Below are 15,990 nucleotides of genomic sequence, written 5' to 3'. Positions count from 1 at the left end.
CAGCTTTGAAGACCTTGGGGGCACGTGACTGAATCCAAGCCAAGGTAAAAGCAGGAAGAGCCATAAGCAAGAGCTGTAGGTCAGTTCCCAAAATGCAGTAGATGTACTGTCTATGCAATGAATATGCCAAATGACACTAGAGTTGGGGCTGCCCCAAGACAAAGGACAACATTCATCTTCCCATCCTTCCATGTACTGAATCCAACCAGGCTGGTGGCTGACTAGATAGCATTCAGCACATATGAGAGCAGTAGTTTAGGGGAAGGCAAAGCAAGCCTCCCAACACCTTTCTGATATCCCCACCCACCCAAATCTTTACTGCTGCTTCATTCTGCTGTAGTCACATGGTGACAACAGCACAACCACACTTTTGCAAAAGCAAAAAAATATATTAATAAATTAGCTAACTGGTTTTATTTTTTGTGTGGGGGTGATATATAAGATAGAAGATATACTTGTTTTGTTTTTAGTAGTATGATGCTATTGCACCCAGAATAAAAGCCTTTATGCACTCACTGCAATATGCTTCCTTCACCTTGTTCCCTATCTGCTTTGGTGAAATTCATCCCTTTGTCTTTTGTGCTTCATGTTGGACCATTTAACTGGAGCATCGCCGACAAGTTTGCCAAGGAATTTGATACTGGTTACCTCACTGTTCAGAAAACAAAATAAATTGTTCTCGTTGCTCAAGGTCCTTAGCAGATCAATGCTTTAATAATCAAAGACATCATGGTGCCCTAGTGCTGGGTGGTGGCAAGAGTGGCTAAGAGCTTGCAGAAACCCATCAGCACTAGGCAGACACCCAGCAGAAGCACATCATCATGATAAAACACCTAACTCGGGCGGCATTTGTATGTTCATTCACTTGTTAAAGTGATTGAGAGCTTGGCAGCACTTCCAAAGAGGAGTGGGAGCTTGCTTGTCCTCCATGGTGAAGGAAATTGCAAACACTTCTGTTGCTGAGACACTTAAAAAGAAACCCATTCAATTAGTATTGGACAAGTTTCTATGTGTTCATAAAATAATGGCTGCTAGAAAGAAGCGAGCGAATTCACCTTTTTCTCCCCAAAAAGGCATTTTTAAACACATCTTTTGGCGACTTCCTTTATGGCTTGAAATGTAAGGAAGGTTAACTTTGGCAATTTAGAAGCCCAGCTATAAAAATAGGAAAATTGCTGCTATATGGCTGCTATTTTTTAATGGGAGTTCCTGCATGATGTTTGAAGAATGTCAGTAAACAAACAAACAAACACTTTAGAGACAAATACATAGTAAGCTATAAAACTGCAACAAACCTGTCTGCTACTAGGAGTGAAATCTGTCCGCTTATCCAAAATGGAGGATGTTTCTTGTTGCTTGTTCCACTTTGTATCTGCCCATGCATGTATACACACAGTCTATAAAAACCACACGCAGCTGTTTTAAAATCAGAGGGAGGATGGAAAGCCATGGGTTTGCATTTTTATACCAAGAAAAGCTGCCAACTCCTTTTCTCCATCAATATGCATAATCTTGCAATGTTCTGCATCATGCTGCGGTGCAATTCTGCCGCATCACAGTCAAGCAGAGTTTGTGTGTGTCAAGTTGTTAACGTGGACAAAATTTTGTACCGCTTTTCTTCATTTTGTGCACAGAGCAAAGAGAAAGAGGATTGCTCTTACCACTCCCCCTGCTTGTTTCCATGCATGTGGTCAAATGTGAAACCAGTAGATAGAACCTCATCTCACCTAAAAGTAGATTTAAAGCAGGCTAGTGTGGTCTTGCTCCTCTGCCTGCTCACCAAATGTAGAATATGTAGGGAACAAGAGGGATCCTACCATTGCCATGTAAAGGTGAAATTGTTAGGTCCTGGAATGATGACAGTGAAGAGGTGGGCATAACCATTCTAGCAAAGTACAGGGGTAAAAAACAACAACCCCACAATGTTGTGAAAGCCAAGCTGGGAGACTGTAGAACTCTACAGTCGGAGCAAAACATCAGGCTGAGTCTGTCTTCTCTCAATAAAGCTTCAAGGACTCACAAGGTTCCCTGAACACAAAGGGACTGGTGTCGGTGGGGAGAAAATTTATATAGGGAACAGCAATGGAACAGTTAATTTCACCGGTTCTGAATGAAAAGAACTATGTGCAAACTCCTAGAACTAGCTTGTTGGTGTTCTTCCCTGACCTGTTGAGAATAAGCCCGCCCTGAAATATTCAACATGCAATACTTTCTGGCTACATATTTTGGAGAAAAGCATCTTAAAGGTAAAAGATTCATTGTAACGATTTGAAACTAGACCCAATAATCAGGAAACATTTATAGCTAAACAAATTTTTTTATTGAGGTTGTTTTTTTGTTTGTTTTTTGCAAAATAAAACAAAAAGAACCCCCCACCAAGATTAAAGGCCAAAGGCAGAATTAAACCAAATGAACCAGCCACTTGGTTACAGTAGCTGATAACTAATACAGCTGGTTATTATTGCATATACCCCTGGTTCATTTATGCACGTCCATGTCAGTTTGGCAAGATTACAATCATAGAGAAGCTTTGGTTTTGTAAAACTTTAGTAATAGTAATACTTATCAAAACATATAACCTGCTAATATAATTCAGGCTCAATCTACATGGAATGGCACAGACCCATTTGTCTAAATCATGATCTGCCCCCAACTCATATAGCAAGTATCAACTGCTTCACAGGTAAAGGGAGCTAAGCGCTCTCACCTTGTACCTCCTGTGTACTTTGTCCCTTCTCTCTTTCCATAGGACCTCCCCCCCCATCACTACCTAATATTGGATACAACTGGTTGCAGTTAGGGTACTCCTTTTGCTTTACAAAGGAGGCCCTCACGGACCCAAGCTTAAAATAACAGGTCTGCTCCTTTCACATGAAATTTGAGCCTCAGCAACAGTGGTTTTGCTAATGATGAACACTCTACTGCTGACCATCAGTTTATACCATCCAGCTTGCAGTTATTTTTTGCTTCATAGCCCTTTATCAGAGTGCAACAATATTCCTTTTGGGTAAATGGAGCTGGTCTTTTAATTTCTACACTGAAACCTATTTCTTACTGTCCTCGCCAGAGGTTCTGGCTTCATCTATCACCCAGAACCTGAATTATTTTGGAAAGTCGGGTGGGCTTTGCCACTTTTCCTGTCCTTAGCAACCTGGTTTGGACTCAAGGTTGGGTTAGTAGGAACAGAAAATGGGATAGCTCTTCCAAAGGGCATGTTGAGGCATCTGCAGGAGAGAACAAAGGAAACCAACAAAATGCAGTTGATAAGCTTGACTGGAGAACTATACATAAAGCAGGAATAGGCGACTCTTTGTTTTTCCTCTAAAGCTTCTGCCACTGCTCCCACCCCACCCCTGGCCTAAGCACAATGCTCATAGCTCTAACCACAACTACCTTCTGTGGCAAAGTTCAGGGCATGCTAAGATGCCACCTCTGTCCACTCTGCCAGCTCATAGTGTTCATTCGCCTCCAGTCTGCAATACTCGCCTCCTAAATATTTATTTCCCTCCCTAATTCTCCATATTAATTGGTGGCCAATGTGGGGGTTAGGAAACTCCCAGCATGCTGCTCTTCCACATGGTTGGAAACGGCTGGGGCACCAAAGTAACGTCTAGGCTAGGTCTCAAACACTTCACACACAAAATGAAATGCCACCACATAATATTGCATAATAGTGCATTTACTACTGAACATTAGCTTCACTGCCAGTGGGGCTATTGCCAAAGATAAGGGAAGGAAAGCGATGGGACGCTTCAAACCAAAACTGGTGTGAGTGGAAAACAATTTGAGGAGTCCACCATTTAGTGCATAAACCTAGGCTGGGGGTGGTGGTGGTGATCAGTTGCTGGCTGTGAATGTTCCCCTGCTTGAAAGGCAGTCTTTAAAAGCTCTCTTATGCTATCCTTCCCCCAAGTAGCTCAGAGGACAGAGATCATAGAATCATGGGATTGTTTAGTTGAAAGGGACCCTGAGGATCATGTAGTCCAACCCCCTGCAACGCAGGAACATGCAGCTGTCCTGTACGGGGATCAAACCTGCAACCTTGGCGTTATCAGCACCACACTCTAACCAACTGAGCTATCCAGTTGCTATGCATCCAAATGGAGCACATGTTGCATTTTATCCCTGCAGCAACTCTGTAAGCTAGGTTAGGCTGAGAGAGAGAGAGCGATGGCTGCAAGGTCATAGAAGTAAGCTTCACAGCTGAACAGGGATTTGACCTCAAGCCTCCTAAGTCCAGCACATCACCCATTATACTACACTGGCTCTTTTGGAAAGGAATTATCTAGTTTACTGATAAAATATTAAGACTCGATGCAGAAAAGCCTCAAAGTGTTGTAAGCTTGGTGTGGGGCTGTGCATGCATTATTAAAACAAAAAACTTTTTTGTCGTTTCTCTTTTCCCTCTCTCTCTTTTTACTTCATTAGTTCTAGATATAATTTTATTGTATTGTGAAAACTTTTAATAAAAAATTCTGGGGGAAAGGGAGCTTTCCCTGGGATATCTTTTGCAGCATATTTAAAAAGGCAAGACATACTTGTACACCTTACTGACATGACAGCAGCCATGGGTAATGGGCTTCTCCATATAAGCCTGACTGGTGGTGCCTGCAAAAACCCTTCTTTTGTTACAGGTGGCACAGTTGTGGTGTATCCACCAAAGACCTCTGGGGTGCGCACTCTACACCAGGATGGACCAGCTCAAAGCACATTGATGCCTGATGATGCACATGGAGCATCTTACAGAGGCAAGCAGTTTGCCCACGTTGCCATCACGTCTGTTTCGGTGCTCGTAGATTATTTGGGCCAGAATACCATTGATCGTGAATAGGTGGGTGGGTCGCTCCTATATGAATATAACGGAAGGGGTCAACTTATCTCCACAGCCCTTACTTAACATGTGGCTATTCAACAAGCAAGCAAACAGTTTTAAATATACAGATATTTCTTTAAAAGGCGTAGACAACTATAAAGAAACAAACCAAGTAATTAACTAAAAGTCTTACTGCCTTTAGGTTTAGGTCCCTAGGAAATCTGCAGTGGATAAAGACATAAGCGTAATGAGGTCTTCTAATTATTTTAAAATGGTCCTTTTGAAAATAAAGACATTGAAAGCCATGGAACACATAAAAGAGGAAGTATTAAATTTCACACGGCTGTTGCATTCTTCCCTTGCATGGCAAATACTGGAAATACATCGGGTGCAGCTGAAAAGGTAAATTACACTTCATATTCTTTAGCTGGGGAAAAAAGATATAAATTCTGTATAACTTTGTTGTCACTGGATCATGTTACATCCCATTACTTCAGAAAGAATAAGGATCTAATTGTTGTGAATACATAGTGTTTGGAAAGAAGTGGGGGGGGGGCAGTTGCCTAGCAAGAGTTGGTTTGTTGCTAGGATGGCAATTTAAGCCAGGGAGGTTTGTCAAAGATGTTCATCATATTTCATTGTACTTGCAAGAGGAGAAACAAAAGAAACATAGTCTAAATCAAAGAGTTCCACAATAACTGTGGTCTGTGAAAGAACAATGCTGAAATAAAGACCTTCACATACATACACAACTGTATAAAAATACTGTCCACTTTGGAGATTGAAATATTAATTGCTGGGATTTGTTGTCGGTTTGTATAAAAAAAAGAAAGAAAAAGAAAACCAATACTGATTTTACACAGTATTTTAGCTTATAAACAAACAAACAAAAATACAAACGTTTGACATTTTAAGGAGCAGTTTCACACCCACTTCAGGGGAGCTTGTGCTTGTTGACCTTAGAGATGATAAATGCACACAGGTGGAATAAAAACAAGTGCCCCAAACATCTTCTGCACAACCCACCAGAAACTTCTGTGGAAGCACCATTGAAATGAACTCCCATTTACTTCAATGGCATCTGGTACAAGAATGGTTCTCAGTGGACTGAGGTGCTCTCTCTTTCACGATAAGACTTCCTAGTCTAAAGAAATGTTCTCCAAGCCACTCTATTGATAGGTTTGCCTCTCCTTTTCTCAGACAACAACTGTGGAGGAATTCCAGAAACACCACTTTCGTTTTGAATGATGTTTATTCAGTGCAATGTCTTCCTTTTCTCTTTCCTTTTTAACACGCTGGAAATGATCTTCCTCCTTAAGGTACCACACAGGAGGCCAGCGGTGCCTCTCGAAATATTCCTGATTATCTGTATTAAAACAAACAAACAAAGAAGTCCCCAAATAACTAATGAATTATGTAACTAGGACAACGTTTTAATTCTGCTAATAGTTAGTTAAGAAAAGTTACTTAGAGCTATGTTGGATACAACCCAGTATATCCAGGACTGTTGCTTCCACATACCAGGATCTTGTGCAAAAATCCAGGAAAATCTCAGGCGTCATTTTTCAAATAAATATGTCATTTTTCTAGTTCTCATGGTACATGACTGGTAATATGTGTAATTCCAAATCTGTGATGGAGAACTAAGCTCTCCTCTCTCTAGTTTTGCATTTTCAGATAATAGGGAAAGTGAAAAAAGGAGGTATTTGCAAACTTTATTTACGATACAACATAAAATGCTAGAATACAATAGCTTAAAAATAGAAATTTGAACTCTGCAACAATAAGAGATGCTGCAGAAATAAAATAAGTACACACACAACAGCAATATATAATAGCCCTGTCTGATGTCAAACAAATTGTGAGACAAGTCTGATTTTTTAAAAAAATAAATGGTGAATTTTAGCAGCGCAGCAAAAAATAAAAATCCTCTTACGAGGTGATACATGGGCTAAGGAACCCATGATACAAGTGACATGTGTGAAGAATCTAATGTCAACCTGTCATCCATAACCCCAGATATTAGCGATAAATATAAGGGATTATTGAGCCTATGCATGCATATACTGCTTTGATGTTATATCCAGTAAGTGGAAGTGAGATGGTTCCAGAGGCAGCCACCCCTCAGGGAATGATGGCCAGGTATGATTCTGCTGCCACACTGAATAAGCTTCTAGGCAGGTTGCCTGATGTTTAAACAGTACTATCAATATTTATAATGCAAAGTATTAACAATCAAATAAAAAAGAGGAAGTTCAAAACAAATCCAGTGCATATCAATATTCCCCCCCCTAGCTAATGGAGCAAAACCAATTCCTTTCAAATCCATAGGCTAGGCTAAGTAGAAAGCAATATTATTCTCATGTAACTACTACTACATGGGGAGGAGAGCAATGCTATCAATGAAATTCACATGCATCTCAATCTCTAGTAAATGGATAGGCAAACTAAGGCCCTGGGGCCAGATACAGCCCAATCACCTTCTAAATCCGGCCCACGGGCGGTCCGAGAATCAGCGTGTTTTTACATGAGTAGAATGTGTGCTTTTATTTAAAATGCATCTCTGGGTTATTTGTGGGGCATAGGAATTCGTTCATTCCCCCCCCCAAAAAAAAAACCCTCACAAGGTCTGAGAGACAGTGGACCGGCTCCCTGCTGAAAAAGTTTGCTGACCCCTGAGAAGTAGGGTTGTCTTCTGAAGCCGTATCCATAATGTCTTTTGTGAAAGCCACAAAGACCATCAAGTAACAAACATTTGGGATTTCAGGCCACAGTTTAACTAATTGTAAACACCCCCCCCCAAATTAATATACCGTATTTTTCGCTCCATAGGATGCACTTTTTCCCTCCTAAAAAGTAAGGGGAAAAGTCTGTGCGTCTTATGGAGCGAATGTGTGTTCCCTGGAGCCAAATCGCTGTTGTCTTGTGCCCCTGGGCTGCTCTTTGGGGGTGGGGGGAGGAGCCACGGTGCTCTGCCGGCAACCTCCGCTTTCCCCTGAAGCCCCGGCAATGTTTACAAGCAGCGGGAAGGCTGTGCGCTCCCGGGCTGCTCTTTGGGGGTGGGGGGAGGAGCCACGCGGCTCTGCCGGCAGCCTTTGCTTTCCCCTGAAGCCCGGACAAGGTTTGCAAGGTTTGCAAGCAGAGGGAAGATTGTGTGCTGCTGGGGTACTTTTTGGGGGTGGGGTGGGGAGCTACACTGCTCTGCCTGCAGACTTTGCTTTCCCCTGAAGTCCCGACAAGGTTTGCAAGCAGACGGAAGATTGTGTGCTGCTGGGGTACTTTTTGGGGGTGGGGTGGGGAGCTACACTGCTCTGCCTGCAGACTTTGCTTTCCCCTGAAGTCCCGACAAGGTTTGCAAGCAGACGGAAGATTGTGTCTGCTGGGGTACTTTTTGGGGGTGGGGTGGGGAGCTACACTGCTCTGCCTGCAGACGTTGCTTTCCCCTGAAGTCCCGACAAGGTTTGCAAGCAGACGGAAGATTGTGTGCTGCTGGGGTACTTTTTGGGGGTGGGGTGGGGAGCTACACTGCTCTGCCTGCAGACTTTGCTTTCCCCTGAAGTCCCGACAAGGTTTGCAAGCAGACGGAAGATTGTGTGCTGCTGGGGTACTTTTTGGGGGTGGGGTGGGGAGCTACACTGCTCTGCCTGCAGACTTTGCTTTCCCCTGAAGTCCCGACAAGGTTTGCAAGCAGACGGAAGATTGTGTGCTGCTGGGGTACTTTTGGGGGGTGGGGGTGGGGAGCTACACTGCTCTGCCTGCAGACGTTGCTTTCCCCTGAAGTCCCGACAAGGTTTGCAAGCAGAGGGAAGGCTGTGTGTTCCTGGGCTGCTCATGGGGGTGGGGAGCAGCAAATTGCTGTCTCTCAGTGCCTCCTAATTCAACTGCAAAGGATTGCCTAACTGGATTCTGAGCTCCATTTGAAGTTTAAAAATAGTAAGTTTGGGGATTTCTTCAAGTAGCAGTTTTGGGGAAATAGTCATAAATACATGCAAAGCATCTCCACAAACCAGTAATAGTAATTTCAGCTAAAACTGAGCAGGTATCTGGCTCAGGAACAGTTTAAACTGCACAGCTATAACTGCAGGGCTGAAGGTCAGGATGACCAATGGAGAGCCAGGCTAAGGACCTCTAAAGCCAGGCTAAGAACCTCTGAAGCCATATTATAGAGCCATCTAAAAAGCTAAAAGCACATTTCTCTTTCTCCTGTTTACCACTTTGCCACCTTTTGTAGAGGCAGCTAGCTTGCAAGGATGCGGTTAGGGTAGCTTGCACCTGAGGTTAAGCCATTTCTGAGAAACGACCCCTGACAAACAGGACATAGCTAACCACTTAGAGAAACTGTCAAAACCACAGGATGCGCTTCCAGTAAACACCTGCTCAAGCCCAGTTCCAGGAACTGGTAAATAGGTTATAAGCCAGTAGCGCCACCTAGTGGAATAGGCAACTTGGAACCGAAAGGACACACCAATTTATTAATTGGTTGAGCTTTAATGAATATGCATCAATGACCATAGGAAATTGTCAATCATTGGCTAAAGGGGTGCCAAGGGGCTGAACTGTGCTTTGCAAGAAGGTATATGAGTTAGCTACCCCCAAGGAGGGGCGGGCATTCTTCATTTTCCTGAATGCACCCTATTTGCTTTTTGTCTGACAAAAATCCAAATAAAAAAAACTTTTTCTTTAAGAAACTTTGCTGCCTGATTTTTCATTCCTGGTCTGTATTTCTGAAGTCCCTTTCATTTCTGGTGCCGTGACTCGGATCGGAAGGACTTTAAGTGTCCTCAGAGACCAGGAGGCAGCTCCCTTGCCCTCTGGGCAGTGACGGCGGAGGGTCAACGGACCTCCTGGCTTCCAGGTGCACACCGAACCTTTTCTTCGGAGGGGGACAGAAGGCAACTTGACCCTCTTGCTGTATCCTGGGACAGAGGACAACGGATTTGAAGAGCAGAGGTTGGGAGGACAGGGCAGAGAACAGCCGGCTGGGGTGAGTACATGGCAACAAGCCCTGAGGGGATAGGAAATCCTCCTTTTAATTAAGGAGAAGGGAGGTTCTGATCAAATCTCCAGCGTGGATAGTGGCATTAAGGAGAAGGGTTGACCCCTGAGAACCACCCACGCTTTAGTATTAGGAAGGAGAGAAAGGGGGGGCACAGGGTGGTTAGTGTATGGTACAACGTCTGGCGAGAGAGGCATTTTGTGCATGTATGTGTGTTACCCCGGGGCATTCCCCTGGGGTCGTAGCAACAAGTACTCCGTTTCCCAGTCGGGCGACCGCACCTGGGCGAGAAAAGTTGCGAAATGAATGTGTGAGTGTTTGGTGTGGGGACGCTGTACAGGGCCATACTGAAAATGAGAGGGGGAGGCTTGAAAGGTCCAGTAATCATCCTTCAATGCATGTTAAACAACTTCAAGAAAGGATTCAGCGGAGACTATGGCATAGACCAGGGGGGGACATCCTGACCAGATCCCCTATATAGACAACTGGCTGAAGGTTGTAGATGACAACCCCCCCCCCCCCGGTTGAAGAAATGCAGGACTGAACATTGCAAAGTCACTCCCTCATGTCAGGTTTTGGAGAGGGAAGATGTCCAGAAGAAGTGCAGTGTTTATGGAGAAGAGTGTACAGAACAGTAAGCAGTTATTACTGCATTAACAGAGGAAAATAAAAGAAAAGAGCATGAAACAGGATGCTGCTATAGAATTAATGTAACAGGATCTTGAGCAGACAAATGAAGGACTTAATAGATTAAACACAAGTCATTTAGAAGAGAGGTCTCAACTAATTCAAGACCTCCAGAGGCATGGAAGAGAATTTGACAACCTCAGAGAGGTTTTAGTGAGAAAGACAAAGAAATTTCTGTTATTATTTCAAATACAAATGTGTATTCTGAGCAGATTAATATTCTGAAATGTCAGATCAAATGCAAAGAGTATGAAATGCAAGACAGGGAAATTACTGAAAGATTTACAAACCAAAGGTGTGAACAGTGGAGGCAGAAAGCTTTCAGAACTTTCTGAACAGTTAAGTGCAATAAAATCAGAACTGGCTGAGGGAAAAATTGAAAACGCTAGTAAAACAAAAGAGAATGAAGAATTTGTTAGGCAAAACAAAGAGACTAGCCAAACAGTTAAAGATCTTCATTCTGCAATCAATACTTGTGATGTTACTTGTTTTCCTGCTCTAAAAACTTGGTGCGTCTTTTGGTCAGGAGCGTCCTATGGAGCGAAAAATACGGTATGCTTGTCTGCCCTTTCTTAAACCTCTATACCATCTCTGACAAACTTCACCTCCGATTCACTTCCTGCTGCCATTCACTTTTTGCAACCTTCCAACTTGAATTCAAACCTTGGTCAATTCAGCCAGGCCGAGATTATCTTAAAACCAAAGGATCACACACGGCAGCAGCATACCTAATAAAGGTTAACAGAACTCTGGGCATGGCTCCTGATGCAGGGAGAGATATGGTAGATGCAGCTTCTTCTACCTGTTGCCTTTATGCTTGGTCCCTATCTCACCTATTGTGGTGAGAAGGATTTCATGTTAAAGGTGTGGGGGGAGAGGATGAAAATGAATGGGCATGAGGTGCTGAAGTTGCTCCTGCTGCTTCCCACTGCACTGGAAGATTTCAAGGTGTCCTGTGTCTGGATAGTTAGATAGCAACACCATAGAGACTCCCTTCCCTTACCATTGTTCTCTGCCAACTCAAACCTTGCCAAAAGCTCAATGAAAACCTGGGTCTTGGGAGCCAAATCAAATAATGCAAAAATGCATGTATGAGTATGTAAATTTACTTGATTTGTAGCCCCCCCTCCCCAGCTTTAGAATAGAGAGAAGGCAGATGTACAAAGGTTGGAAGAAAAGGCGGAGAAAGCTTGCTAAACAGCCTTACCAGGAGATTTAGTTTTGATTTCCTTTCGGAATTTGGAACAAACACTGTTGTAGTTGGTGCAGATATAGTGCAAGCACCAAGCCGCCAGCTGGTTAGCGTTGTGGAACTGGAAAAGAAGAGAACCGAATTTATATTCTGTAGAGTTAACAGTCAGTATGTGGAACAATTCTGAAGTTAAAGGCAAGGGAGAATTACTCAGGGATTGAGACATCACAGTGGCACGTGACAAAAACTGACAAAGCCACAGATACAGTACTATGGAACCAGCAGGGCTGAAAACCAAAAGTGCAACAGCACCCCCCAAAAAATCTGGGACCCAGAGCAGAGCTAACTACTTTGAGTCAGGGTTGCAGATGGATTCACAATCAGAAATTAATTGAAAAAGCTGCTGGGGAAGGGCTGAAGCTGAGGGACAGAACATCTGCCTTGAATGCAAAATGTCTCAGGCCTCTTCAGGTAAGACTGGGAGAGACCCTGGTCTGAAATCCTGGTCACTGCCAGTCAGAGTAGGCCTTACTGAGCTAGATGTACCAATGACCTGATTGTAGACTGTAAGGTTCTACACTTAGGTGGGAACAATCAGATGCACAAATATAGAACGTGGGACATCAGGCTTGACAGCAGCACCTGTGAAAAGGATCCTGGGGTCTTAAGATTAGACCATAATCTTAACATGAATAAATGGTGTGATGCAGCGCCTTCCAACTCCACAATTCTATGATACTATGACTCAGTGTTAAGGCAGATTCTTATGATCCCAGCTTGTCAATGTAAATAAAGTATTGAGGCAGCAGACCGCCAGGAACCCCATGGTATTTATCCAGTGTTTGCTGGTCTCCCAAGATCAGAATTAAGACCAACTTTTGGGAGGGAGGGAAATGCATGAGTGTGCATTTGTAGGGGTGAATCAGTGGGCAGGGAAAGAGTTAAGCACCACTCTCATTCTCTCCTATGGATGCCCCACCCCTGCATTATCTCAGCAAACACAGGTTTGGGAACATGTGTCTCCTAAGATGATGTACTGACTTTTCTAAAGAAATAGCAGGCTGGTGGGAAGGTATCAATTCCCAGTAACCATGGTTATCATCACAGAGGCTTTCTAAAAATTGAAATATTCTTTTGATCCTTGGGAAACAGCAACCTTCCAAGCATTATACATTCACCATCAGGGAGTTCCTCCCTTCCCCCCATGTGACCACAGATAATATATTATACGAACCTGGGCTATTTCCAAATCGTACAGCACATCTCCATCTATGCTAACACCACTCACTGATGTTTTGGTAAGCTCCTGCACAGCATGCTGCTCTGTTGGGGTTGAAGAGAAACACAAACCAGTTTACTGTGCAGAATAAATCTAGCTCCCTCCAGCCCCTGTTTCAACTGCCTTTCATCCATTGCAAGACTGCCCAAGGAAAAACAACACTACTATTTGGGCTGACATAGATTTCTTTTTTTAAAGTCATGGAACAATCTTGCTTCCAGCCACTTCTCTTTGAAACAATTGGAGGGCGGGGGGGGGGGAGGAAATAAGCAATTATTGGAATTAACTATCATCATATCACTAACAAAATAATTAACCATCAGATTAGAGCAGTAAAAGTAACTTGGACTGCTCTTTTATGCAATACTTGCTTGAACTGGATTAATTTAAAATTGCCCAAGCTCCATTATTAGACCCTTAAAACAGGAATTTGCAATGGAAACTTTAGTGTTCATGCTCTTTCAATTAAGAGTAATCAAGTTGGCTAATGGGCATTATGAATTGCAGACACTTATTTGTGTTTTGTTGCTTAAGCATACACAAGAATGTGGGCTAAATTAACTCAGCACAGAAAAAGAGTGGAGGAAGCAATTCTGTTTTTCTAACTGAAAATATGTACTGCAGTTTGATTTTAGGAAGAAACACTGTGTGTCTGTTTTTGCCCAAAGATCGTGGAAAAAAACAACAGCTGACAATTTCAACATCATTGGCAGGAAGCTGAAGGCGACACCTGTAAAGAGAGAGAAACCTTACCTGCAAGCGCAACCAAGTGTGGGAGGCAAAATCTGTTTGCCAGTGCAATTAATTCAAGCATATCCAACTCCTGACTGGATGATAGCTGCTTGGTGTACAGATAATCCAGAACTGCTTGCATGGAAGTCTTGTTTATATTGGGAAGAACAACCTGAGGGAGGGGTGGGGGGGGAAGGTATTTTTAAAACGCTCAGAGCTGGGAGAAGATCTACTCAAGGATAAAACACTTGGTCCATATGGCTGTTGCTATTTCCCCCCAAATGCAACTCTGAAATGCTTTTATAAAACCAGAGAAAGAGGTTGAAAATAAGAACATCTCGTTGCAAAATAATTTTATTATTTATACCCCACTCATCTGACTGGGCTGCCCAACCACTCTGGGCAGCTTCCAACTTATATAAAAACATAAAAAACATTAAACATAACAAAATCCCTATGCAGGGCTGCCTTCAGAGGTCTTCTAGAGGTTGTATGGTTACTTATCTCCTTAGCTCAAGGGGGTCACATAACTCCATACCCTTCGACATTTCTCCAATGAAAATAAGGATGTCCTAAGGAAAAATGTGACTTCCCAGGGTCAAATCTGAAACCAAGATGGCTTCTATATCTGGGACTGTCTCTGGAAAGTAGGGACACTTGGAGATCTGTAAGAGGCCCTCATAGTAAAACAAATGAACCCCCTCATAGCTAACCAAATAAAAGCACTGCTCAGCTTCTGTGTTGTTAAACTAAAAAAGAACAGCGGACATTTTATTTTCAGCAGGTCATCACCATCTGTTTTGCACAGCAATGTATCAAGTGGGAATGTCCTTGCAGATGGGGTAGTTCAAATTAGATACTGAACTATTTGTGCACCGGTTTCCATTCCGGGCGGTTGTTTTGCTAATGTTTTGTAAAGGACCAAGTTGGCATAGATTGACCCCTTAGGATGAAGGCTCTCCACAGAGAGCTGCAGGTTAAGCCATGGACAACAAAATCTTCCCCAACAAAATCAAAGAACTTAAAAGTGCTTAACTTCAGCTTGATCATGCACATGTGTTTGTGCATGTACACATGCACGCACATGCAAGGATGAATGTACATCCATCATGAGCCAAACGCCTGAAGGGGGAGAAAACCTACATATATCAGGTGAAGAAAAATAATAGGCACAATATACACAATGTCAAGGGCACTTCACATTGTCATTTTTGGACTTTGCCTCTGCATTAGCTCATTCTTGTTCTTAATATAAACACCGAGCAGCTAAAAATAATTCAGAGATGCTCTCTGGGCTGCTGATTATTTTTCAGCACCTAGCAGTATTACCTTTCCTAGGACAATTGCTTTCAGTAACTCCGTGTTTGCTGCTACAAACACTCCCTTAGCGCTTCCAACAACTTTCTTTCCCAAATAAAAAGTGATTATGGCTATGGGATGAGAGCCCTTTGGCAGTAATGCAGAAAGAGACCAACCTACTCCCCCAATGGTATAAATATAACAGTGTTTTCCAAACTTCTGATACTTGAGACACATCAATTTTTCTGAATTAAACTTGGAGACACACTTCGCTCCCGGTCTGGAAGAAAGAATGGCCAGAACACCAGCCGTGCATAAGTGCATCTGGAGATCTCTTTTAAAAAGCAGAGTGTTGTCATGCCCCTCTCCACCAGGACAAACTGAGTCATCCTACTATAGCACAACATTGAAGCACACTGGGATGACCTGCCCCTACAGAAAGAAAGGAAGCCTCAGAGCACTCTCTAATTCATTCATTAAATTCCTCACAGAACTCCAACAGGTCTCATTAAAATAAAAAAAATTCCTTCCAGTAGCACCTTAAAGACCAACTAAGTTAGTTCTTGGTATGAGCTTTCGTGTGCATGCACACTTCTTCAGATACCTTTTCGTGTGCATGCACACAAAAGCTCATACCAAGAACTAACTTAGTTGGTCTTTAAGGTGCTACTGGAAGGAATTTTTTTTATTTTGACTATGGCAGACCAACACGGCTACCTATCTGTAACAGGTCTCATTAAATTACAGAAAGGTGGTGCAGCACATGCTCTGAAATATATGTTTGGGGCTTTAAAAAGAGTGCTTTGTTGTTGTTGTTGTTTAAAGATAATATGTGGGTCTGTCCCAACTGATCAAGCCTATCCAGCTGCTCCTCGTGGCTGAACTTGACAAATAGGCAACATGGTACCCCTGAATATCTGCCATCCTCCTTGACCACCCAAAGGCACCATTCACGAGATACCTGGGTATCCCTTACAGCTCACAGGGACCTC

The 15,990-nt window shown here is 43.0% G+C and overlaps 1 protein-coding gene across 6 annotated transcripts in view; it reads right to left on the bottom strand.

The window, feature by feature from the left end:
- Positions 1-2,297: 2,297 nt before the first annotated feature.
- Positions 2,298-15,990, bottom strand: part of RHOBTB1 (Rho related BTB domain containing 1) — a 74,838-nt gene continuing 61,145 nt past the window's right edge. For all 6 annotated transcript variants that reach the window (XM_082222400.1, XM_082222402.1, XM_082222401.1 and 3 more), the window contains 4 exons: positions 13,721-13,871; positions 12,923-13,011; positions 11,704-11,809; positions 2,298-6,179 (listed from right to left, as the gene is read on the bottom strand). In XM_082222400.1, coding sequence (XP_082078526.1) covers positions 6,010-6,179; positions 11,704-11,809; positions 12,923-13,011; positions 13,721-13,871 — 516 coding nt within the window. In that variant the 3' untranslated portion in view covers positions 2,298-6,009. The remainder of the gene's footprint in view (positions 6,180-11,703; positions 11,810-12,922; positions 13,012-13,720; positions 13,872-15,990) is intronic.

Source organism: Podarcis vaucheri (genome assembly GCF_965113315.1).
Source record: "Podarcis vaucheri genome assembly, chromosome: 5".
Classification (NCBI taxonomy): Eukaryota; Metazoa; Chordata; class Lepidosauria; order Squamata; family Lacertidae; genus Podarcis; species Podarcis vaucheri.
The sequence above is the reverse complement of the archived record's forward strand: the minus strand, read 5'-3'. Positions and strand labels throughout refer to the sequence as shown.